At 45.0% G+C, this 27,013-nt stretch overlaps 1 protein-coding gene across 1 annotated transcript; it reads right to left on the reverse strand.

Annotated features, from left to right (window-relative positions):
* Window positions 1-25,794, reverse strand: slc60a1a (solute carrier family 60 member 1a; the record flags this gene model as incomplete). The annotated part of the gene is made up of 10 exons (XM_084463516.1): window positions 1-137; window positions 875-995; window positions 4,652-4,722; window positions 6,909-7,056; window positions 9,259-9,432; window positions 10,105-10,220; window positions 11,191-11,332; window positions 12,773-13,027; window positions 23,029-23,227; window positions 25,565-25,794. The coding sequence occupies 10 exons, from the start codon at window positions 25,792-25,794 to the stop codon at window positions 1-3; spliced, it is 1,593 nt and encodes a 530-aa protein (XP_084319642.1).
* Window positions 25,795-27,013: the final 1,219 nt, after the last annotated feature.

A 27,013-nucleotide genomic window follows, 5' to 3' on the forward strand; every position in this document is an offset into this window, starting at 1 on the left:
TCAGGGGCCTCTGGGTGTCAGGGTTCTCTGGGTGTCAGGGGCCCGCTGACCTGTGGATGTCAGGGGCCCGCTGACCTGTGGATGTCGGGGGCCCGCTGACCTGTGGATGTCGGGCACGGCGATGTCTTTGGAAGGCTCTGTGAGGAGAAGCCAAGTGGACCTTCAGGACTCTAGCATTAATCTCCAGGAAACATCGGCCAGGGAAAGTTCCATACAAAGTTTAGCCTCTCCTGTACTCATCTCCACACAGGGAAGCTGACTTGTGAGACCAATGCTGAATAAAAAGAGGGTTAGGGTTAATTATTGCATTTAGGGGTACTACCAGAATAGGCTTACATGCCTGCATGTTAGAAATACCCTTAATATTCTCACACTGTTCATTTCTGCAAAACCAATTTCAGCATCTTTCAAAAACGGTCTGATTTGTATCATATCGCATTAAGGCCCCCCTCTCGAATAGCCCAGTCTGCTGTGATTGGTTAGCAAGCCCACTCTGGTTGAACGCTTCAGCACCGCCCACTGCACAGTCTGACGTCACACTTACAGAAGTAAAGTTTGAGGGCAAACAAGCCGTTTCACTCACTTATTGAGGGGCGTTCTCGGTGGGGGTGAATACTCCGCCTGGCTCGGACTTAGATTGTTCTAGCTTAGCAGACGTGATATCACCCCTTAATAGATGAATAAATAAAGGCTTTCCAAACAGTAGGCTAACCAAAGTGTAAGGAAAATTATCTCACATGGATTTTGAAAAAAAACATTTAATGCTATTACTGTTTTCTTTTACTGTTATTTCTCACATTGAGCTTTTTGGAATAAATCAATAACATTTCTAGCTGTTCAGAGGAGGTGTCTTCAAGGCAGGGGACTACGTTACCTTTCTGAGATTTGTTGTGTAGATGATGCGCGAAGAGGAGCAGTAGAAAAAAGCCAAAGGCCAGGATAGCTACGATGATGTTAGACAGCAGGAAGGCGTAGCTGCCCCGATGCTGGATCTCCTACATGGGGTCAGACACAAGCTTCATAAAAACACTGGGACCTCAAACACACATAAAGGCACATTCAGTACGCAGTGGTGCATGCATGCAGTACAGACTCCACAAATCACCCTGCAGCAAACCAGCTGCAGACCCAACGACATGACGTCATTAAGGTTAAGGGTTAAGGGTTCAGCCGTAGACACAGCACAAAGGAAGTTTTGCATAATCTGTTGAACCCAAGGTTGCCTACATCAAAACATGGCAACTTTTGCATTCCTGCTGTAATCACTAAGAGAGTAAACAAAGGGAAACTTGGACGCACTGCTAACCTCTCAAATCTCATACCTATTCCCTCCAAACCAAAATCAACCTTAAAGCCTATCAATAACACCATCAGGATGGGTCTACTTAATGTTAGGTCTCTTAATAACAAATCTTTTTTAGTTAATGATTTTATTACCACTTCTCAACTGGATTTTATGTTTTTAACTGAAACATGGCTAGAACAAAATAACAGTGCAACCGTTCTGATAGAGACAGCTCCTCCCAACTATAACTTTTTTGATGTATGTAGATCTGGAAAAAGAGGTGATGGGGTTGCTGCTATATTTAAAAATGTATTTCAGGGGAAACAGATGCTATTTGGTGATTTTCCATCATTCGAATACCTTTGTGCTGTTTTGAAATGTTCCCCCAGAGTTCTCCTATTAATTATTTACAGGCCACCCACATACGCTGCAAATTTCTTCGATGACTTTACAGAATTATTGTCTAGCATCTCCACGGACTTTGACTGTCTAGTTATAACTGGTGACTTCAATTTTCATACTGATGATTTTAATGATAAGGGTTAAAAAAACTTTTTACCATTTTGGACACATTTGAAATGTCTCAACATGTTAAAGAGGCTACTCATTGTAAGGGGCACACTCTAGACCTGGTTATCACAAAGGGTCTCAATGTTTCAGATCTCTCTGTGACTGATCCTTCACTGTCTGACCATTTCTGTGTTTTCTTTAATATATCTTTTATTCCCGACATACCGACAAAATCATATACTGTCAAAAAACGGTATATCAATGAACATTATAATGTACTTTTTAAAAAGGCCATCTCCTTGCTACCACCTCTCAACCCATGTTCTGCTGATGATCTTTTAGAAAACTTTAATTTGAAAATTTTGAAAGTCATAGATGTCATTGCACCTTATAAGGTTAAAACGATTTCTGGAAAGCAAAAGGCACCTTGGAGAAAAGCTGCTTTTGTAACAGCCCAGAAAAAAGAATGCGGGAAGGCTGAACGCATATGGCGTAAAACAAAACTTCATATTCACCATGACATCTATAAAGAGAGCCTCCGTGCTTACAATTTAGACTTAAAAAGTGCTAGAGAAACATTTTTCTCCAATATCATTAAAACCAATACTAATAATGCCAAAACCCTATTTGCAACTGTTGACAGACTGACCAAGCCCCCAACACAAATTCCACCTGACCTTCATTCCACTCAGAAATGCAATGAGTTTGCAGCATTTTATACTGATAAAATTGAAGGCATCAGACGCAAGGCATCAATGTCTCCACTTTAAACAAAAATGCTGGACTGCCACCATATTCAGGCAAAAGTAACGTGGCAATGACATGCTTTAATGTCAGACTCTAAAACTCTTGTGGAAACTGTGACACAACTGAAGCCATCCACCTGTTGCCTCGATACTTTACCTACCAACCACTTTAAGAATGTTTTTGACTGCCTAGCAATAGACATATTGCAAATAGTTAACAACTCTCTCCAATCAGGCACTTTCCCAAAAGCCTTAAAAACTGCAGTTATCAAACCCCTTTTAAAAAAGCGGAGCCTAGATGCCTCTATTATTAACAACTACAGACCAATATCAAATCTACCCTTCATAAGTAAAATCATTGAGAAAGTTGTCCTCCAGCAACTTAGTGACTTCCTGGCATCAACTGGTTGCTATGACACCTTCCAATCGGGATTTCGACCCCTTCACAGCACTGAGACCGCCCTTATTAAAGTTGTAAACGACATCCGTCTTAACACAGACTCTGGCAAAATCTCAATACTAATGCTACTAGACCTCAGTGCTGCATTCGACACTGTAGACCATACAATACTTTTGGACAGATTAGAAAACTGGGTGGGGCTTTCAGGCACAGTCTTAAATTGGTTTAGGTCCTACCTACAAAATAGGAACTACTTTGTTTCCATTGGCGACTTTGTCTCAGAATCAACAAACGTGACATGTGGAGTCCCACAAGGTTCGATCTTAGGACCCTCTCTATTCAACATCTACATGCTCCCACTAGGGCAAATCATGCAAAATAACAATATTGACCATCACTGCTATGCTGATGACACGCAAATCTATGTATCTCTATCACCAAATGACTATCAGCCCATAGATCTGTTGTGCCAGTGCATTGAGCAAGTCAAAGACTGGATGTGCCAAAATTTCCTTCAACTAAATGAGGACAAAACCGAGATAATTGTATTTGGTGCTAAAACTGAAAGGCTTAAATTTACCCAACACCTTCACTCTCTGTCCCTGAAAACCTCAATCAAAGCCAGAAATCTAGGGGTTATCATGGATTCAGATTTACATTTCGACAGTCACATCAAATCAGTTACAAAATCTGCATATTATCACCTTAAAAACGTAGCAAGACTTAGAGGGCTCATGTCTACCGAAGACTTACAAAAACTTGTACATGCCTTTATCACTAGCAAGCTTGATTACTGCAATGGTCTCCTTACAGGTCTCCCAAAAAAAACTCTAAGGCAACTACAGCTTGTTCAGAATGCTGCTGCTAGAGTTCTAACAAAGACCAAAAAATTTGAACATATTACACCAATTCTTAAATCGTTACATTGGCTCCCTGTATGTCAGAGAATTGATTTTAAAATCATGTTGCTAACCTATAAATCCCTGCTTCCTTCTCTGTCATTCTCAGTTCATCTGTGATGGTTCTTTCTCCAGAGCTGTTAAAGGGTTGTGTTTCTCTCTGGAGGCTGACCAGTGGGTTCCATCACCGGTTTTTGGTCAGTCTACTACCGCTGTTTGCTACTGCGGATCAAAATAAAACATTGGGTTGTTATGATATATTAGTTCCGGAAAGGCCGCCGAGACAGGATCGCTTTTAACTCACTTTATTGGGTTAAGGTGGTTGGTCTATTGTCTATCGTCTATGAAACAAAAGGAGAGGGATCGTATATAACACGCGCGGAGCGTCTCTAAGCTTTACATCTAATCGATACGCCGCCCAAGAGATTCTGCCTCTAAGATGGCGGAGTCCGAGTTAAATAGGCAGGTAGAGGTGGGCGTGTTCTGTGGCTTTAAAAAGCCCGCCCCCTTCATCTATGTATGATCAGCTGCTGCCCCCCCTTGTGGCTATGCGCAAGTGTTACAGCTTATTGGTTTCATGTACTCAGTACTGTGGCTATGGGAGAATATTATGGCTGAAATACTGTATGTTACAATAGTATACTGGTGCAGATGCAGCCCTGGCACGGGTACAACCCAAGAATATACAGCCTTCTTATAGGTTTCAATGGGAAGGCTGTGTCCCATTGTTTTTATATTCACACACACAGACAGACAGACACACACAGACACACACACACACCTGACTCCAAAGTGTGTGTGTGTTACATACCGAGCCTGCTATAACCTGCAAGACCATCTCTCCTGTGCCAGCACTGGTCACCAGCATGGTGGCAGCACACCCTGTAAGACACACAGCAGACAGACAGGCTCCTTCAACACACAGCAGACAGACAGGCTCCTTCAACACACAGCAGACAGACAGGTCGCCCTCCTTCAACACACAGCAGACAGACAGACAGGTCGCCCTCCTTCAACACACAGCAGACAGACAGGTCGCCCTCCTTCAACACACAGCAGACAGACAGACAGGTCGCCCTCCTTCAACACACAGCAGACAGACAGGTCGCCCTCCTTCAACACACAGCAGACAGACAGACAGGTCGCCCTCCTTCAACACACAGCAGACAGACAGGTCGCCCTCCTTCAACACAGAGCAGACAGACAGACAGGTCGCCCTCCTTCAACACAGAGCAGACAGACAGACAGGTCGCCCTCCTTCAACACACAGCAGACAGACAGGTCGCCCTCCTTCAACACACAGCAGACAGACAGGTCGCCCTCCTTCAACACACAGCAGACAGACAGACAGGCTCCTTCAACACACAGCAGACAGACAGGTCGCCCTCCTTCAACACACAGCAGACAGACAGACAGGTCGCCCTCCTTCAACACACAGCAGACAGACAGACAGGTCGCCCTCCTTCAACACACAGCAGACAGACAGGTCGCCCTCCTTCAACACAGAGCAGACAGACAGGTCGCCCTCCTTCAACACACAGCAGACAGACAGACAGGTCCCCTCCTTCAACACACAGCAGACAGACAGGTCGCCCTCCTTCAACACACAGCAGACAGACAGACAGGTCGCCCTCCTTCAACACACAGCAGACAGACAGACAGGTCGCCCTCCTTCAACACACAGCAGACAGACAGGTCGCCCTCCTTCAACACACAGCAGACAGACAGACAGGTCCCCTCCTTCAACACAGAGCAGACAGACAGGTCGCCCTCCTTCAACACACAGCAGACAGACAGGTCGCCCTCCTTCAACACACAGCAGACAGACAGGTCGCCCTCCTTCAACACACAGCAGACAGACAGGTCGCCCTCCTTCAACACACAGCAGACAGACAGACAGGCTCCTTCAACACACAGCAGACAGACAGGTCGCCCTCCTTCAACACACAGCAGACAGACAGACAGGTCGCCCTCCTTCAACACACAGCAGACAGACAGACAGGTCGCCCTCCTTCAACACACAGCAGACAGACAGGTCGCCCTCCTTCAACACAGAGCAGACAGACAGACAGGTCGCCCTCCTTCAACACAGAGCAGACAGACAGCAGGTCGTCCTCCTTCAACACAGAGCAGACAGACAGGTCGCCCTCCTTCAACACAGAGCAGACAGACAGGTCGCCCTCCTTCAACACACAGCAGACAGACAGGTCGCCCTCCTTCAACACACAGCAGACAGACAGGTCGCCCTCCTTCAACACAGAGCAGACAGACAGGTCGCCCTCCTTCAACACAGGGAGTGGACTTGTTGCCTCTCTGGGTGTGTACCTTTATAGTGTGGTAGCTCCTCGGTGTGTACCTTTATAGTCTGGTAGCTCCTCGGTGTGTACCTTTATAGTCTGGTAGCTCCTCGGTGTGTACCTTTATAGTCTGGTAGCTCCTCGGTGTGTACCTTTATAGTCTGGTAGCTCCTCGGTGTGTACCTTTATAGTCTGGTAGCTCCTCGGTGTGTACCTTTATAGTGTGGTAGCTCCTCGGTGTGTACCTTTATAGTCCAGGAGCTCCTCGGTGTGTACCTTTATAGTCTGGTAGCTCCTCGTGTGTACCTTTATAGTCTGGTAGCTCCTCGGTGTGTACCTTTATAGTCCAGGAGCTCCTCGGTGTGTACCTTTATAGTCCAGGAGCTCCTCGGTGTGTACCTTTATAGTCTGGTAGCTCCTCGGTGTGTACCTTTATAGTCCAGGAGCTCCTCGGTGTGTACCTTTATAGTCTGGTAGCTCCTCGGTGTGTACCTTTATAGTCTGGTAGCTCCTCGGTGTGTACCTTTATAGTCTGGTAGCTCCTCGGTGTGTACCTTTATAGTCTGGTAGCTCCTCGGTGTGTACCTTTATAGTCTGGTAGCTCCTCGGTGTGTACCTTTATAGTCTGGTAGCTCCTCAGTGTGTACCTTTATAGTCCAGGAGCTCCTCGGTGTGTACCTTTATAGTCTGGTAGCTCCTCGGTGTGTACCTTTATAGTCTGGTAGCTCCTCGGTGTGTACCTTTATAGTCCGGTAGCTCCTCGGTGTGTACCTTTATAGTCCAGGAGCTCCTCGGTGAGGGCCAGGACGCAGGGGAACACGCCGCTGATGCAGAGGCCGAGCAAACACGTGCCGACGAAAAGGAAAGCACTGCTGTAGTAGAAGATGAGCAGCAGAGACTGAACCACCACCACGCCCAGCTGCAGCACACACGCACACCACGCACACGCACACACACACACACACACACACACACACACAGTTACACAGACACAAGTAGGCCTACAGTTGTATATGAAAACGATGACAGCACAATGCCTATGGGGCCCCTTGTCACATCGATTGATTGAATGAATGGTTTTCAGTGTGTCAGGCTGCACAGACTCAAGGTTTCACCACCATCTCACCTGACCTCACATCTGCTTCAAATGCTTTATGATATCAGCTGATCCCTTGTGTCATCCGACTTTATTTAAACTACACACTATATGTATAGTGTGTTTGTCTGTGTGTGTGTGTGTGTGTGTGTGTGTGTGTGTGTTTGTCTGTATATGTGTGTCTGTGTGTGTGTTTGTGTGAGTGTGTTTGTCTGTATATGTGTGTCTGTGTGTGTGTGTGTGTGTTTGTCTGTATATGTGTGTCTGTGTGTGTGTTTGTGTGAGTGTGTTTTAGTCGCTCAAAATCGCTGCACATTGTCCCGCTTATTACACAGCTAAGAAATCAATCATTTGACAAAAATATAAGAAAAAAACAATGGCATTGCTATAAAATCTATAATATATATAGACTGTAAATGTATATATTGTTAAAAAAAAAATACTGCATTTGATTGGAGAGTTGGGAACAGTGTTCTTCCTACAGCATTTCTACAAGGCAGCAGCGTACACAGTAGAGCCCTACAGAGACAGTAGAGCCCTACAGAGACAGAGACAGTAGAGCCCTACAGAGACAGTAGAGCCCAACAGAGACAGAGACAGTAGAGCCCTACAGAGACAGAGACAGTAGAGCCCTACAGAGACAGTAGAGCCCTACAGAGACAGAGACAGTAGAGCCCTACAGAGACAGTAGAGCCCTACAGAGACAGTAGAGCCCTACAGAGACAGAGACAGTAGAGCCCTACAGAGACAGCTCAGCTCTACAGAGACAGTAGAGCCCTACAGAGACAGACACAGTAGAGCCCTACAGAGACAGACACAGTAGAGCCCTACAGAGACAGACACAGTAGAGCCCTACAGAGACAGCACAGCTCTACAGAGACAGTAGAGCCCTACAGAGACAGTAGAGCCCTACAGAGACAGTAGAGCCCTACAGAGACAGTAGAGCCCTACATAGACAGACACAGTAGAGCCCTACAGAGACAGTAGAGCCCTACAGAGACAGTAGAGCCCTACAGAGACAGTAGAGCCCTACAGACACAGTAGAGCCCTACAGAGACAGTAGAGCCCTACAGAGACAGACAGTAGAGCCCTACAGAGACAGTAGAGCCCTACAGAGACAGTAGAGCCCTACAGAGACAGTAGAGCTCTACAGAGACAGTAGAGCCCTACAGAGACAGACAGTAGAGCCCTACAGAGACAGTAGAGCCCTACAGAGACAGAGACAGTAGAGCCCTACAGAGACAGACAGTAGAGCCCTACAGAGACAGTAGAGCCCTACAGAGACAGAGACAGTAGAGCCCTACAGAGACAGACAATAGAGCCCTACAGAGACAGTAGAGCCCTACAGAGACAGTAGAGCCCTACAGAGACAGTAGAGCCCTACAGAGACAGACAGTAGAGCCCTACAGAGACAGTAGAGCCCTACAGAGACAGAGACAGTAGAGCCCTACAGAGACAGAGACAGTAGAGCCCTACAGAGACAGAGACAGTAGAGCCCTACAGAGACAGAGACAGTAGAGCCCTACAGAGACAGACAGTAGAGCCCTACAGAGACAGTAGAGCCCTACAGAGACAGTAGAGCCCTACAGAGACAGTAGAGCTCTACAGAGACAGACAGTAGAGCCCTACAGAGACAGTAGAGCCCTACAGAGACAGTAGAGCCCTACAGAGACAGTAGAGCCCTACAGAGACAGTAGAGCCCAACAGAGACAGTAGAGCCCTACAGAGACAGAGACAGTAGAGCCCTACAGAGACAGTAGAGCCCTACAGAGACAGAGACAGTAGAGCCCTACAGAGACAGAGACAGTAGAGCCCTACAGAGACAGAGACAGTAGAGCCCTACAGAGACAGACAGTAGAGCCCTACAGAGACAGTAGAGCCTTACAGAGACAGTAGAGCCCTACAGAGACAGTAGAGCCCTACAGAGACAGCTCTACAGCAGGCCTCCAGCTGTGGACGGCTCTGCTGGCCGTGGTGTGAGCCGTCCTCCCGTCCCTCCGTTGGTGCTCATCGTGTTCCTCCTACCAGGCTGAGCAGGATGAGGCGCACCGCAGGGAGCCGGTAGGACAGGTAGACGAAGGCCAGCCGGCCCGCCGTCACAGAGCCCCAGAACACGCTGGTCAGAGAGCTGGCGGCGTGGTGACGCATCTTCAGCGGGGACGACTCGGCGTACGTGAAGACGAAGGCAGTGTAGGCGCCCTGCACACACACACACACACACGCACGCACGCACGCACGCACGCACGCACGCACGCACGCACGCACGCACGCACGCACGCACGCACGCACGCACGCACGCACGCACGCACGCACGCACACACACACACACACAGAGACACACACACACACACACACACACACACGCACACGCACACGCACACAGTGATGGGAATCACCATATTTTGAAGAATCAACCAATCTTGACTTTTTATGAGCTCAGTTCTTTTTAATCCCCTAGCCTTCAGGTCACCCTATGCATTCTGGGAGGAACAGCGAAGTAACAGACTGATAATCAAACGCTTGCACGTGTATCCTTGAAATCAAAGGGCAAATGTAAAATATTCATTCACACGCGCAATCAATCAAACCTGCAAACACAATCTACACACTTCGCCCTCGCAAACGCACACCTCCTCTTGGTTTTCTTCATCAGTTCAATCAAATGACTTTAATGCCATGTGAGAAAAAACACCTAGCTGTTAGCAGTCTGCTATGCTATCATTCACAAGCATCCCAGCTGTAATGTTGTAATACTGTGTGTGTGTGCGTGTGTGTGCGTGTGTGTGTGTGTGTGTGTGCGTGTGTGTGTGTGTGTGTGTGTGTGTGCGCGTGTGTGTGTGTGTGTGTGTGTGTGCGTGTGTGTGTGCTCACTATAATGCCGTCGATGCAGAAGAGGACGGCTCCAGACAGGACATGCAGCAGGAAGAAAAAGAGGGGTCTGTCCCGCAGCTTGCTGACGTTGAAGCACCGGAACAGCCCCCCAGGACCTGGGGAAGGTCTGCATCTGTTACCATAGACCCCCTCACTGGGACCTCATCCAGGACCTGGGGAAGGTCTGCATCTGTTACCATAGACCCCCTCACTGGGACCTCATCCAGGACCTGGGGAAGGTCTGCATCTGTTACCATAGACCCCCTCACTGGGACCTCATCCAGGACCTGGGGAAGGTCTGCATCTGTTACCATAGACCCCCTCACTGGGACCTCATCCAGGACCTGGGGAAGGTCTGCATCTGTTACCATAGACCCCCTCACAGGGACCTCATCCAGGACCTGGGGAAGGTCTGCATCTGTTACCATAGACCCCCTCACAGGGACCTCATCCAGGACCTGGGGAAGGTCTGCATCTGTTACCATAGACCCCCTCACAGGGACCTCATCCAGGACCTGGGGGAAGGTCTGCATCTGTTACCATAGACCCCCTCACAGGGACCTCATCCAGGACCTGGGGGAAGGTCTGCACCTGTTACCATAGACCCCCTCACTGGGACCTCATCCAGGACCACACAGGGGAGCAGGAAGAGGACACTGATATGAGAGGATGTCTCACAGAGCTGCGGTTCCTCTAGGAGGAACCACAGCTCTGGAAGAGGACACTGGTATGAGAGGATGTCTCACAGAGCTGCGGTTCCTCTAGGAGGAACCACAGCTCTGGAAGAGGACACTGGTATGAGAGGATGTCTCACAGAGCTGCGGTTCCTCTAGGAGGAACCACAGCTCTGGAAGAGGACACTGATATGAGAGGATGTCTCACAGAGCTGCGGTTCCTCTAGGAGGAACCACAGCTCTGGAAGAGGACACTGATATGAGAGGATGTCTCACAGAGCTGCGGTTCCTCTAGGAGGAACCACAGCTCTGGAAGAGGACACTGATATGAGAGGATGTCTCACAGAGCTGTGGTTCCTCCTAGAGGAACCACAGCTCTGGAAGAGGACACTGATATGAGAGGATGTCTCACAGAGCTGCGGTTCCTCCGCTGGGCTCCAGGAGGAGGGGGACTCCTGAGGCGCTCGTCTGTCCAGCAGATGAGTGCCGGTCCTTGAGCAAGGCAGCAGGCGCTTTTTGTACATCAAGATGAACACTACTAGAGGGACAGGCAGCTGGATACACACACACACACACACACACACACACACACACACACACACACACACACACACAGGTATCTCAGTATTTGATATATGTCTAAGGGCACACATCAAACTCTCTTGGGCCATCCCTCTGACGCTCTGCCTTGTCTGTACTCCATAACTGTAACCGTACAAGTCATGAACAAAGGGATTCCCCTTGCTAGCAGGAAACTAATTGACACGCAAAAGGGATGTTATCTATGATTGGCAGATAATAAAGTTGTATTTCATTAATACACAGGATCAGATGTTATAATCCCTTAAAAAAATACATGGAAATCACATATTCAGAAGCCCCTGCCCAAACCAACCTTATAAGCACGCTGGCCACTAAGCTACCAACCAAAGGTGAAAACACAAGACAAATGGCCCAACTAACAGCAGTATGCAGCATTTCATTGGGGTTATCAAGTGGGCACCTCTTTCATCAATGTTTCGTTAAGATAGGCCCACAACACCTCCTGAGGGCTTAACAATGACACCAGCATCCTAGAGTCACCCCCCTCTATGCTGCCACCACATTGCCACATTTAATGCATCTAAATACTCTCTTTACTGCATCGTACCCCTAGCCCTACCCATAACCCTGACCAAACAAACACATTAGTCAGCTGGCTTACCTTAACTTGCACCCCAGGAAGTATGTTTTCTCCTTACCCACAGCCATTCACTTGCTCGTTCTGCTGCCAAGGACATGTTACTAACCGCCTGCCTCAGACTTCGTCCACAAATGCCCAGTTCAGACAGCAAGCTAATAGCAGATCTAGCCACGAACCCCCGCGCACCAATTTCAATAGGCCTTAGTGGTGTACTCCAGCCTTGCTGTGCTGCCTCTCCAGCCATGTCAGCATACTTTGCTTTCTTAAGCTCATTGGCTTCTTCAACTCTGTCTTCCCAAGGAACTGTAAGTTCAACGAAATAAATTCAGAATGTGAGTCAGAGTTCACCTAGACCCCTACGTATGTTGTACGTCCTGGCACTTAATGTAAACACTTATTGTGTGTTGTACGTCCTGGCACTTAATGTACACACTTATTGTGTGTTGTACGTCCTGGCACTTAATGTAAACACTTATTGTGTGTTGTACGTCCTGGCTCTTAACGTACACACTTATTGTATGTTGTACGTCCTGGCTCTTAACATACACACTTATTGTATGTTGTAAGTCCTTCCACTTAAAAATAGTACTTAGCATTGTGTAGCATCTTATCCTAGCTATCTGTGTTGTTTACGGGGAATGGGTTAACCTGGTGATGGTTAGTGACTGCACTTGGTTCTATGAACATCCTTACTGTACCCACAGATAATAGTTGTTTCTCTTACTTGGGACAATTGTACTTATTGTAAGTGGCTTTGGGTGGTAGCGTGTGCTGAATGCCCTCAATGTGTCTATGATCGCTCCTTCCTCACGTTGACCAGAGCCATGACCCAGAAGGCCAGGCCGCTGGGGCTGACGGCCGGGCCCTGGGCGGGGGGCGGCTGCAGCGAGGTGTTGTGTCTCCCGGCCGTCGCTCCCCCCAGGATGACGTAGGGGTGGTAGGGGCTGGGCGCCGCAGCGCTGCCGTTGGAGGTCCGGTTCTGGCCCAGGAAGCAGCCGTCAGACAGGAAGGGGTCCACCAGCAGAGGCACCACCAGGGCCCCCAGGCCCATGAAGAAGTGCAGAAACTGTGGAGGGAGGGATGATCACTATATCACATGTTATATATTACACATGTTATATGTAAACTGTGGAGGGAGGGATGATCACTATATCACATGTTATATATTACACATGTTATATGTAAACTGTGGAGGGAGGGATGATCACTATATCACATGTTATATATTACACATGTTATATGTAAACTGTGGAGGGAGGGATGATCACTTCTGTTATCACATGTTATATATTACACATGTTATATGTAAACTGTGGAGGGAGGGATGATCACTTCTGTTATCACATGTTATATATTACACATGTTATATGTAAACTGTGGAGGGAGGGATGATCACTTCTGTTATCACATGTTATATATTACACATGTTATATTTAAACTGGAGGGAGGGATGATCAGTTCTGTTATCACATGTTATATATAAACTATGGAGGGAGGGATCAGTGATCAGTTCTATTCTAGGTAAGGGAAACATATATCCCTCTATTGCATGTCCCTCCGTCTCCCTCTCTTCCCTCACAACTAAACAGCTCCCTGCAAAGCATGCTGGGAAGTCCCGGCACCTCTCTTTCCAAGGATGGTTTGATATGAGAGACGAGGTGACGAGGTGATGAGGTGGAGAGGTTGTTAGAAGAGCGGACAGCGCCCCGACAGCGGAGTCAAACAGAGTGAACTTCATGACTACCGCAGATCTGAAGAGCATTCTCAATGCTGATCGGAACTGAACACACGGGATTGTGAGTAGTGATTTAAAAAAAAAAGAAAATAAATGTTACGATTCACTTTGTAAGAACATTGTGTTTTGGCTAGTTTTACCATTTAAAGTTAATCAATAAGAAAGAACGGGTTATCCTCAGCCGAGGGGCTTTTCTTTCTTTTCTTCTCCCCTTCCCCATTAGGCCACATCATAGGCCACTGATCAGGCTATAGTTACAACAGCACTGAGCGCACCTGGAGAGACCGCTTACAACGCTCCTTGTGAGACTCATTCTATTTTGTTAGAACAGTCAGGCTTTTGGCAGTTTTTTTTTTCTTGTTCTATTTGTGTGTTCTTATTCTCCACAATGGTGGATGTTATATGTAATTCTTACAACTAAGCAGTCACATAAGGTGCTTCATAAACACAGGTATATATTTGGAAAATTCATGTTAACTCTGATGTTCAAAATGATTGGATACTGTTGTCCACATGGATAAACTGACCATAGTGAGTTATAACGTCCATGGATTAAACCATTCTATCAAAAGTGTCACGATCCTGCTGTTGGGTAATGTTAAGCTGGTGGGTAACTGGTTGTCCTGGTAACTGTGGGAGTGGCTCCCTTGATTGGCCTTGATACGGGTCACCTGGGGAATCCAAGATGGCTGAACAGACAGCATGGTGCCCACACTTGTTTCCCTAAACACCCTCTGAAAGAGGTGAAGGTTTTCCCCTTCTACAAGGACAGTACCAGGACTAGGTTCCTAAAGGGGGGACGTGACCACCCCCTTTGTCGTGTATGTTTGTCTAGTGTTTGTCTAGTGTTTGTCTATGTTATATGTCAAACTATAAACCAACCGGGACAGGCTACAGTTGGCTCCAACGCTTGGGCTATCCCTCAACACATCAAGGAAGGACAAATGCTCGCCAGGAACCAGGTGAGTCACTGCCCACGTGGCCGGAAGCGAGTTGCCTGCCAGCTGTGGGTTTTACCACTTATGTGTCTCGACTCCTGCCTAGACATAGAGCGGGTTCAAAACTAACAGTGGGGTCGTGACAAAAGGAAGAAAATATTCTCTCAGTTAAAAAAATGCAATGCTCAATTGCGTTATTACAAGAAACCCATTTACCAGAAAGCGAGCACATAAAACTAAGAAGGGAATGGGTTAATTTAGTATATAGTGCCTCAAATGGAAAAACTAGAGGGGTGGCTATTTGAATCAACAGAAATTTGTCTTTTTGTGCAGAGATGGTGATACAGGATAAATCAGGACGGTATGTCATGGTGATTGGGACTGTTGGAGGAACTGAGGTATCTATCTTGAATGTATATGCCCCAAATGAATATGACCCAATATTCTTTAGAGAAGTTGCCAACATAATAGGAGGGGACTTCAATGCAGTGCAAGATGGGGAAATAGATACGATACCCATTGAGAAGGGATCTCTATCGACCTTTTCTGTCTCCCCTGACAATACATAAAGTAATAGATGGTTCCATTGAACCTATAACTCTGAGCGACCATTCTTCTTCTTTTAGATACTGGAGGTTACACGTATCTCTGCTGAACAAGTCAGGAACAGTAGAAGAGTTAAGCAAATCACTAAAACAATATTTTGAGATCAATGATAATGGCAAAGTTAAGCTAATTCTCCCTCCTAATTTTGTGGGAGGGAGCAAAAGCAGTAATAAGAGGAACAATTATACAGATATCATCCAAAAATAAAGGGAACAATTAAACCTAGAAAATAAAATAAAGCTTCTAGAGACACAGCACAAAACCACAAGAACAAGTAACATTGCTACAGAACTTAAGGAGACAAGAAAAGCCTTAGACAAACTCTTGTCATATAAAGCAGAGGGGGCGTTACGATTTTCCAGACAGAGATATTACGAGATGGGGAATAGAGCTAGCCGTCTTCTAGCCTTCCAACTTCGTAAAGCTCAAGCCAATCGTACAGTCTCCAAGGTCTCTCACCCTACACTGAACAAAACAGTATCTCAACCCAAAGAGGTAGCAGATGCCTTCGCATCATTCTACCAAAACCTATACAAAGATAAAGACCTATACACCCAGATTACAAACTCAGCGGAGAATACTGATAACTTCCTCACTGGTTTAAAGCTCCCCACACTGTCAGAGGATGCATCAAAACAGATGATAGCACCAATTATGGAAATAAAAATAAGTGATGCAATCAAAAGATTAAAAAGCAACAAATCTCCAGGAGTCAATGGGTTTCCTGGAGAATTCTATAAATGCTTCATAAATGACCTAGCGCCTATTCTAACTAAGGTGTTTAGATACTCCCTCTCCAAGAACAACCCTCCGGAGACATGGTCACAGGCCATTATATCTGTGATTCATAAAGAGGGGAAGGACCCAACACCAGGCCTGGGTTGGCCATAGGGAGTACCGGGAGTTTTCCCGGTGGGCCGGTCAATAACGGGCCGGCAGTGGCTGCCTTTTTTTTTTTTTTTTGCTGCAGCCCAGGGAGAGAGACACGCACCAGCCCACAGAGCTCAGCTGCAGCCCACAGAGGCCCAGTGGCTTGTCTGTCTAAACAATACCTGGCCCAGTGGCCCTATTGTAGGCTACAGAGGCCCATAGTCCCGCCCACGCATTTTCAGACCCCCCCTCGTCCAGTCACCTTTAATGATGAACGATCATTACGAGAGAGAAGAGAAACACACACAAAAAACAAAAATGGAGAAAAAACGAAAAGGCGGTGCAGAAAAGCTGAGGGAAAAGAAAAGAAAAGCTCTCGCTAGCGATGCTGCAAAAAGCAGAAACATATTAAACATGTTTGCTGCAGCGGGGGCCGGCGGCGGCGTGGCCTCCGGCTCCGGGGCTTTGCCTCGGCTTGGCATCGGCTGCGTTGCCCGCGGCGGGTCCCTCTCAGCAGGGGTCGCAGGCGGACACGGACAGTGATAGTGAGGCTCCCGCTGCCATGGTGGTACAGGAGGAGGAGGAGGAGGAGATTGGTGGTGGTGATAGCAGGTGTGTGTGCTAGCTAACATGTTGTGGATAAACACTCATTAAATGTTCAGAACCGTTGTCTATGAACTTTACTTGACATCTGCATAGTGTGTGGTGTGTTACAACTAAATCTAGTTATCTAAAGTGTTGGAAAATAATATACTATCCTGATTAATTGGTAGTTGCTTTTATAAACCACTATTTTATGTTTTTATCAAAGGATGCCATACATTTGCAGATCTACAAGCTTAAAACTCACATGTGGCAATGTGGTGTTGTTTGAGCATGTAGATCTGCTATTTTCACAATTTTGACCTATAATTACATCCCTCAAATCAGGTCACCAGAGTTAAAGTGTTTTAAGTATCAATACACAGTCCAATTTGTTCAAATATGCTTTAGATATTTTTTAAATCAGTGTTTATGGTTTATTGTCCTTTCTTTTTTCTTTTTTTTGAGCACTTTATTTATGGAAATTTTCAGATTAAATTACATCAAATAAGAGACAAGGAGACAACGACCCCTTTCACATTATACAGTTAAAACGAATAAAACACTGATTAACTACTGTTAGCCTACAATAAAACAACTGCATACATACTGTATTAGGGGTGTTCAAACTTATTCCATACTTTTTCTCTACTTTTCATGTCCAGGTTTGTGCCCAGTACATCATATCCATGAAGATACTGTAAGTGACTCAATCATTATGTCCCATGCTCTCTCTCTCTCCCTCTCACTCAGGCCTTAATTTGTTTGAGGTGTTGTTCTCCCTCTTCTTGTTGGTGTTCAAGGGGCAGGCAGCATTTCTTGATCCAGTGAGTATTAAAATAAACAATGTCAAAGATGGTTCTTCTTGGGTGGTAAATAAACAACACACTTGAATCTTAAATCCTTTCTCCAGTATCCTTCTTAAAAGCAAGTGAGCAACACACTGTGTAGTCATCATTTAATCTATTCAAGGCTCCAGAATATAAAGTATTCAGTATAGTAGTGTTATTAAGGGCTTGTGTGATTATATGTACAGTACATCAACGGGCCGAGTTGGCACAGTATCTGCACGCGGATTGTGGTGGGCCAGTCTGGACCAAAAAGTCCAGGGCTTAATTTTTGTCCCAGTCCAGGCCTGCCCAACACTGTGAAGGATACAGACCCATTAGCTTGATATGCAATGATCAGAAACTAATGACAAGTATTTTAGCACATAGAGTCCAAAAACACATTACTACTTTGATTAATCCAGACCAAACAGGGTTCATCCCCAACAGGCAGGGTGCTAACAACATAAGAATAACCCTACACATTGTTACTTGTGCTAAAAGAAACAAGCAAACATCAATGTTGATAAGCTTTGATGCACAGAAAGCGTTTGACAGTCAATTGGGACTTTTTGTACAAAAACGCTATCTGCAATGGGATTTCACCCAGAATTTGTAAATTGGGTCAGAGTAATCTACAAGAATCCAAAATCACGTGTAAGAGTAAACGGATGCTGTTCTGAATTTTTTGACCTACAGAGGGGGGGTGAGACAAGGGGATTGTCTTACCCCCCTGCTCTTTGCTATAAATATTGAACCCCTGGCATCTTCTATAAGATAAAATATTCTATAAAATGAGGAAATTAAAGGCATAAAAGACATGGGAAATAAGGTGCATAAAGCTTTATGCAGATATCTCTTTTCTATGCAGATGATATCTTGACCTTTATTAGTGACCCAGTCCTTTCTATCCCTGCACTGATAGACACCTTAAAGAAATATGGCAAACTCTCTGGTTATCAAATCAACCAATCAAAATCAGAGGCAATGATGTTAGTTGGACACTGGCCAATTCAATTGTCAGGAAGGCTTGATTTCCAGTGGTCTCAAGGATTTAGATACTTGGGAATTATTATCACAACAGACCTATCAAAATTGCTTAAAACCAACTATGGGAAATTGATGGGACACATAAAAGCGAACCTTACAAGATGGGAAATTCTGCCACTCTCCCTGATAGGAAGAATATAAACTATAAGCTCTTTCTCTTCCAATCACTACCTATCTATGTTCCTGTTTCCACCTTTACCCAGACTTCAATTCAAAAGACTACTTTGCCCAAAAGAAAGCGAAAAACTATTATTGGGCAGCCCAACTCAGCTCAATGGTTGCTTGGATATCTCAAGACACTGACACTACATGGATTGGAATGGAGCAGAGTGAATGCCCAAATTTACCATTGGATACAATCCCATTCTTAAATCAAGACGTATGGGGGAAGAAGATTGCTAATGTATGGAGTAAAAACACCTTAAAAATATGGTCAATTGTAAGGAAAAAACTACACCTTCCCATGACCAATTCCAGAGCTATAAGGATAGCAAACAACTGTGAGTTCTCCCCAGCTAGGCTGGACAATGGTTTCTTGAAATGGAAGGAAAGGGGTTTACTGGTTTTGGACCAGTTGTTTGACGGAACAGTCCTAAAATAATTTCAACAGCTCAAAGAGAAATATGACTTACCAAACAAAGACTTCTTTAGGTACTTACAAATTAGACACTATTTACAAAGTCATCAAGAATGGGAAAAGCTTTAGTCCTTACCAACAAGGATAGAACACTTCTTTATATCAACGACTAAAGGAACAGTAAAGACAAAGTTCATACCCCATATTTATAAGATATTGCTGGAAGAGTTAAAAGAAAATAACCTAGCTATTAAAGAAAAATGGGAACTAGAAATGAACACAATAATCCCAGATGAGCAGTGGGAGACTTCATGCAGTCAAGGACATAGGATAACCAGTAGTCCAAATTGGAAGGAATTTGGATGGAAAATGAAAATTAGATACTTTAGAACTCCATTTATAATTTTGACACCACACCTCAGTACCTTCATTTGCTTCTCCTTTCTGTTATTATCTATTCCTTTTATTATTATTAGTATTATGTATGTATGTAAATATGTACTAAGGTTAGGTTGAAAGGCTCTGATCGAGCGGGCTGAAGCCACAGCCCAGAGAGTATATTCATGTCTGCTGGGTCGTCTTTGTCTAAACTTTGCATGATGATTAATCCTGCTTGTTAAGCAAACAGCCTGCCTGGTTTCACTTCCTATGAACCCAAGTAGTGCAACATTTCACACATTGATGAATATTTAATATTAGCACATATCAAATCCGACATCAACATCATATCGTATTCATATGAATATAATTGGAGCTCCGCCGGAGGTGTGAGTTGAAGATCCCTAGGACAGGGGCCTCCTCAAAACGTTCCCAATTCAGCCGCACTACCCGTTTGGGCTTACCAGGTCTGCCTTCCCCCATTCCCTGATCCAACTCACCACCAGATGGTGGTCGGTTGACAGTTCGCCCCCTCTCAACCGAGTGTCCAAAACATGAGGCCTAGACCAAATGACAGGATCACAGAATCGATCATCGATCTTCGGCCTAGGGTACTCTGGTACCAGGTACACTTATGAGCACTCTTATGTTCAAACATGGTGTTCGTTATGGACAATCCATGACTAGCAGAGAAGTCTAACAACAAACGGCCACTCAGGTTTAGATCAGGGAGGCCGTTCCTCCCCACCACACCTCTCCAGGTGTCTCCATCGTTGCCCATGTGGGCGTCTCCCAGCAGAACTACGGAGTCCCCTACTGGAGCCCCATACAGGACTCCATTCAGGGTCTCCAAGAAGGCCGAGTACTCTGAACTGCTGTTCGGTGCATACGCACAAACAGTCAGAGTTTTCCCCCACCACCCTTAGGCGTAGGGAGGCGACCCTCTCGTCCACCGGGGCTCAGCCGGGGATGCGCCCGGCGCCTCACGCTCTGGGCAACTCCAGAGAAGAATAGAGTCCAACCCCTATCCAGGAGTACGGTACCAGAGCTGAGACTGTACGTAGAGGTGAGCCCCACCAGATCTAACTGGTAGCGCTCCACCTCCCTCACAAGCTCCGGTTCCTTTCCCCACAGCGAGGTGACGTTCCACGTCCCCAGAGCCAGCTTCTGCCGCTCGGGTCTGGTCCGTCGGGACCTCTGACTTTCACTGCCACCCATGTGGCAGCGCACCCGACCCCAGCGGGTCTCCCTGCAGGTGGTGGGCCCACAGGACGAAGGAGGGGGGGGGGGGGGGGTGCCACGTTGCTTGTTCGAGCTGTGCCCGGCCGGGCTTCGTGGCAAACCCGGCCACACTCGCCGACCAGCCCTCCGTCTGGGCCTGGCTCCAGACGGGGGCCGACCAGCCCTCCGTCTGGGCCTGGCTCCAGACGGGGCCCCGGGCTTCCTCGGGGCAGGGTCTCTGCTCTCTGCTAGTCTGGCCCCTCACCTGAGACCACTCTGCCATGGGAGACCAGGAGCACAAGGCTCCAGACAACACACAGGCCTCTCCACCACCATAAGGTTGTTTAGTAGTTGATGTAAAGTAATGAATTAATAAAATAAAAGCAGAATATATAGAATCCCTCAGAGGGCATGGAGGGCCCTGGCGGTTCAGCTGTATGGATACAATAGACACTCTACAATAGACACACACTCTACAATAGACACACTCTACAATAGACACACTCTACAATAGACACACACTCTACAATAGACACTCTACAATAGACACACACTCTAGAATAGACACACTCTCTACAATAGACACACTCTACAATAGACACACACTCTACAATAGACACACACTCTACAATAGACACACACTCTCTACAATAGACACACACGCTCTACAATAGACACTCTCTACAACAGACACACTCTCTACAATAGACACACTCTCTACAATAGACACACTCTCTACAATAGACACACTCTCTACAATAGACACACACTCTCTACAATAGACACACACTCTACAATAGACACACACGCTCTACAATAGACACACTCTCTACAATAGACACACTCTCTACAATAGACACACACTCTACAATAGACACACACTCTCTACAATAGACACACACTCTCTACAACAGACACACACTCTCTACAACACACACTCTACAATAGACACACACTCTACAATAGATACACACATTCTCTACAATAGACACACACTCTACAATAGACACTCTACAATAGACACTCTCTACAACAGACACACACTCTCTACAATAGACACACTCTCTACAATAGACACACTCTACAATAGACACACACTCTACAATAGACACACTCTCTACAATAGACACACTCTCTACAATAGACACACTCTCTACAATAGACACACACTCTCTACAATAGACACACACTCTACAATAGACACACACTCTCTACAATAGACACACACTCTACAATAGACACACACTCTCTACAATAGACACACACGCTCTACAATAGACACACACTCTACAATAGATACACTCTACAATAGATACACTCTACAATAGACACACGCTCTACAATAGACACACTCTACAATAGACACACACTCTACAATAGACACACTCTCTACAATAGACACACTCTCTACAATAGACACACTCTACAATAGACACACACTCTCTACAATAGACACACACTCTCTACAATAGACACACTCTCTACAATAGACACACACGCTCTACAATAGACACTCTCTACAATAGACACACACTCTACAATAGACACACACTACAATAGACACACACTACAATAGACACACACTCTACAATAGACACGCACTCTCTACAATAGACACACACGCTCTACAATAGACACACTCTACAATAGACACACACTACAATAGACACACACTCTACAATAGACACGCACTCTCTACAATAGACACACACGCTCTACAATAGACACACTCTACAATAGACACACACTACAATAGACACACACTACAATAGACACACACTCTACAATAGACACACTCTCTACAATAGACACACACTCTCTACAACAGACACACACTCCACAATAGATACACACTCTACAATAGACACACTCTCTACAACAGACACACTCTCTACAATAGACACACGCTCTACAATAGACACACGCTCTACAATAGACACACACTCTCTACAACAGACACACTCTCTACAATAGACACACGCTCTACAATAGACACACGCTCTACAATAGACACACTCTCTACAATAGACACACACTCTCTACAACAGACACACTCTACAATAGACACACACTCTACAATAGACACACACTCTACAATAGACACACTCTCTACAACAGACACACACTCTCTACAATAGACACACACTCTACAATAGACACACACTCTACAATAGACACACTCTACAATAGACACACTCTCTACAATAGACACACACTCTACAATAGACACACACGCTCTACAATAGACACACACTCTACAATAGACACACACTCTCTACTCACCTGTAGGAATACGGCTGAGTCCTTCTGGTAGATCTTCACCAGCTGCAGGTTGGAGATGGTTTCAACCACCCCCATCGCCATGCCAGCTATCACCATGACGAAGGCCAGCATCACCAGGTTGTAACACAGTGGGATGAGGGCAAACGCCACAGAGATGAGGAGGGTGCTCCAGAAGAGAGCACACAGGGAGAAGTCCAGTCTGGGAGAGGATGAAACAATGGCTCCAGTTCATTCACTCATGTTAATCACTCACCCATTGCCCATCACACCAACACTTTCGAATATTGCTCAAATGATGAATCCATCATGTAGTTGATGCAACTGTGGTAACTAACTTGGATAAGAGGCAGCAGAGAGAGAGTAGTAGTAGACCTCTGCTAGGCAGCGGCAAAAACTATTTAATTCATCGTTCAGGTCTACTTTATTTTATTTGATTTCCTAATCATAATACTTACGAATATATAGTTTGCCATTATTGCGTTTGCCATTATTTATAAAAATGAACTTGTAATGCAAAAAAATGGATTAATTCAAATAAAAAATATAAGAAAGGAGTGAGGATGTAGGGTAAAAACTTTGGTTTAGGAATATGCTTGTTATATGTGTCAAATAAAAGCTTGATAGGGATTGTTGATTTATCTTTTTGCTGTACTCAGGTCAAAGTCACCTTGATGTAGTGCCAGTCACCTGATGATTATATCACAAGTCATGAATTATATCAAACATGATTAAAAGCTGTGTTTGACAATTTAATTCCTGTTAAACAAACGATTAACAGGAACGAACGATTAAAAATCGTGTTTGAGTGCACCCAGAGCAGGCCATGTGATCATCTTTGTATCTTTTTAAGATTGAGTTTTTCTTTATGAAGCAGTTTGTTATTGTTTAAATTGTAAACAGACTGTATTTATAAAGCGCTTTTCTAACCAGTGGCAACTCAAAGCACGTTACAATATCGCCTCACATTCACCCATTCATGCACACATTCACCCATTCATGCACACATTCACACACCGACGGCGGAGTCAACCACAGGGTGTCAGGAGCAGTCAGGGTGAGGCGTCTGACTCAGGGACACCTCGACACTCAGCTAGGGGGAGCCGGGGATCAAAGCAGCAACCTTCAGGTTATCAGTCAACCCGCTCTACCACCTAGGGTTACCTACACTGTAAAAAATAAAAAGTGAATTCAACTTGAAATTTCAAGGCAACTGTCTGCACAGGATTTTGGGGTTTTCATGTCAACTCAAACTTCTAAGTTTTGAAGAAAATATCACAGTTGTGCCAACTTCATTCTTATAGTTGTACCAGCTAATTTCTAAGTTGAGACAACTACGTTTTCTTGGTCCAAATAACTTGTCTTTCATAACAATGAAAGTTTCAGAAATCTAGTTGTACACACTAAGAATTCTAAGTCAATACTATATTGAATCATTCATGTGTAAAAACATCCATTTTGAGTTCTTCTTAAAGGGAAATCCTATTAAAAATTATACAAATGGACAATAAACCAGCTTTTTCATTTTAAACCATTTTGCATGTTTATTTTTCACCATGAGGGTACTAAACAGCTTTAAAACTTAGGATGCCATAGGATTCATAGGATCCCATATGTGACATGCTGGCTCTATGCATGCAACATAAACTGGGGAGACCACACTGTTTCAACAACAATAAAGAACTTATTTTGAAATAAATATAATAAGTAATAAGTGTGGTGCAAGTCAGTATAAATGAAAGTAACCAAAAAGGTCATGTGAAGATCAGTCCATGGACCAAACGAAATCAAATGCCTGGAGGAGGGAGAAGCTGGTCTGTTGTCTGGGCAGGCTCTATATACTGCGGCCCGGTCCAACCCACACCTGCCCACAATCTCCGAATTAGTAGAGAGAGCAACACAGGCATACAAACAGCAGGGGCGGGGTCAAAGACCCACCTGGGTCGTCACATCCCCCCCCCTTAAAACAGAAGCCCACCTAGATGGGATTCTGTACCAAAGAAACAATCAAAACAATCAAAATAAATAAATCAATAACCAATCAATCCAAAACAAGTAGAAACAACCAAAAACAACAACAACTCAACCACCACCAGCTATCTCCAACCAACACTCATACACACTACCACTCCTCTCGCCCACCAGTCTCCGGACCTCCTGTCCCACAGCAAAACCGGGCCCAAGCACTTTAAGAGGGACAGGGGAGGAGAGAAATAATAACATGAAATCAACCACCTATTCCACCACCTCCGGGCGCTAACGCATGGGAAGTTGGAACCATACGATTCAATTCGTATTTGTTTATTTTGCCAACTCAGTTTATGGAGTGGGATCAACTTTTAACCAGAAACGTTTGGAAGTTAGTTGAAACAGCTCAAATAAACAGTTTGCAGTGCAACTTGTAGTTTTATGTTCACTCAATGTAAAAATCCTTTTAAGACCAGCAATTTCAATTTATCGTTTTCACAGTGTAGGGCTCTGCCAACCTATGTTTAATCCTATGCACTTCTAATTAAATGCCTTAATGGCATGAACTCACCTTTTCTTAAAGAGTCCTGCAAACGCCATGCCCACCAGCATGAAGAGCTGCTGCACGAAGAACACCCAGGTGATCTCCTCCAGCGTGGCCCGCGTCTGGCACTGCAGGTCCCCGACGGTGGGCCCCAGGAACGCGATGCACAGGCCGAAGCTGAAGCACACGCACCAGTACGTGACGGTCTGGGGCCAGTGGCGCTTAAAGAGCCGCCAGATCCGCTCGTCCACCACCATCGTCGTCTAAATACAGTTAGTTCTCCTCAGGTTGCCTGAGAGCATAATATGCATGCGCGCGGCACAGAAGTCCTCACGCAAATAAAGTTGGATGGAGTTTGGTTGCGTTGCGCAAGACGCGCTCATAGGCTGGTGATCCGCAGGGGGCCGTGCTCTGTGCCGCACACACACACACACTGGGGCCCCTCACTTGATGTGTGGGGGCCACAACACGCCTGGCTGGGCTCTGCTAATATTGAGTTTTTACTAAAAGAACCCCAGACAAGCCCTGTAATACTCAATCTGTATGTCATTTTCAATTATTATACAAATTGCGATATTGCAATATAATATAATCTATAATATAATAATTAATTCGTGCGATATTGCAACAATTGATCATTGAGTCCAATAATGGCCTATAATGATAATGTGTCATCGTTGAACTGTGTAGATATTACTCGGGCTCATTATCATTATTAACCAGTATTCTGGCGCCCTCTTCAGTTAGTCGAGAACAATAGGGATTGGATAGGGACTTTTGACTTTGGAAATATTTGCCAAGGAGAAGTATATTGAACATAATCATTCCAGTATATAAATAAACGAATGATGAATTTGACAAGATGACAAAGACATCTGTTACAGATATTTAATTATTTTATTCATTAGTCAATTTTGGCTTCCAGGCAGTCATAGTAGGCCTACATTCAGTTTCTCATTTAATAACAGCAGACAATCACACAAAATATCACACATCATACAAAATTAACTTTTCATATTTTAAAAAACATTTAGACATCATCTACAGTTGGAATTTGTGTTTGCTTAAATTTTCTTTTCTTTCGTTCAGCATAAAATTGACAGAACTTGAAAACTTCTGTTAAAATACATTTAAACTATTTATATATATTTATATATATATATATTTATTTATATATTTATTTATCTATCTATATATATATATATATATATATACATATATTTATTTATTCAAATTGATTTATAATTCAATATTTATATATTATTTATTTCAGTACAGTATTTAAAATAGCTTCTTTTAACCACAACAAAACACACACAGTAACACTTCTGCCAATGGGGAAGGCTGGGGTTAAAAGTGGGGCTAATTGATCATTGTTCTGGCCCTGAATATTCAACCTGCTTCAATGAGTAGAACGAAGGGACTTCAACCACTCCAATCCAACACACGCACACACCCTATATAGTTCATACACAA

The sequence above is a fragment of the Micromesistius poutassou genome (assembly GCF_964030765.1).
Source record: "Micromesistius poutassou genome assembly, chromosome: 2".
In the NCBI taxonomy this organism is placed as follows: Eukaryota; Metazoa; Chordata; class Actinopteri; order Gadiformes; family Gadidae; genus Micromesistius; species Micromesistius poutassou.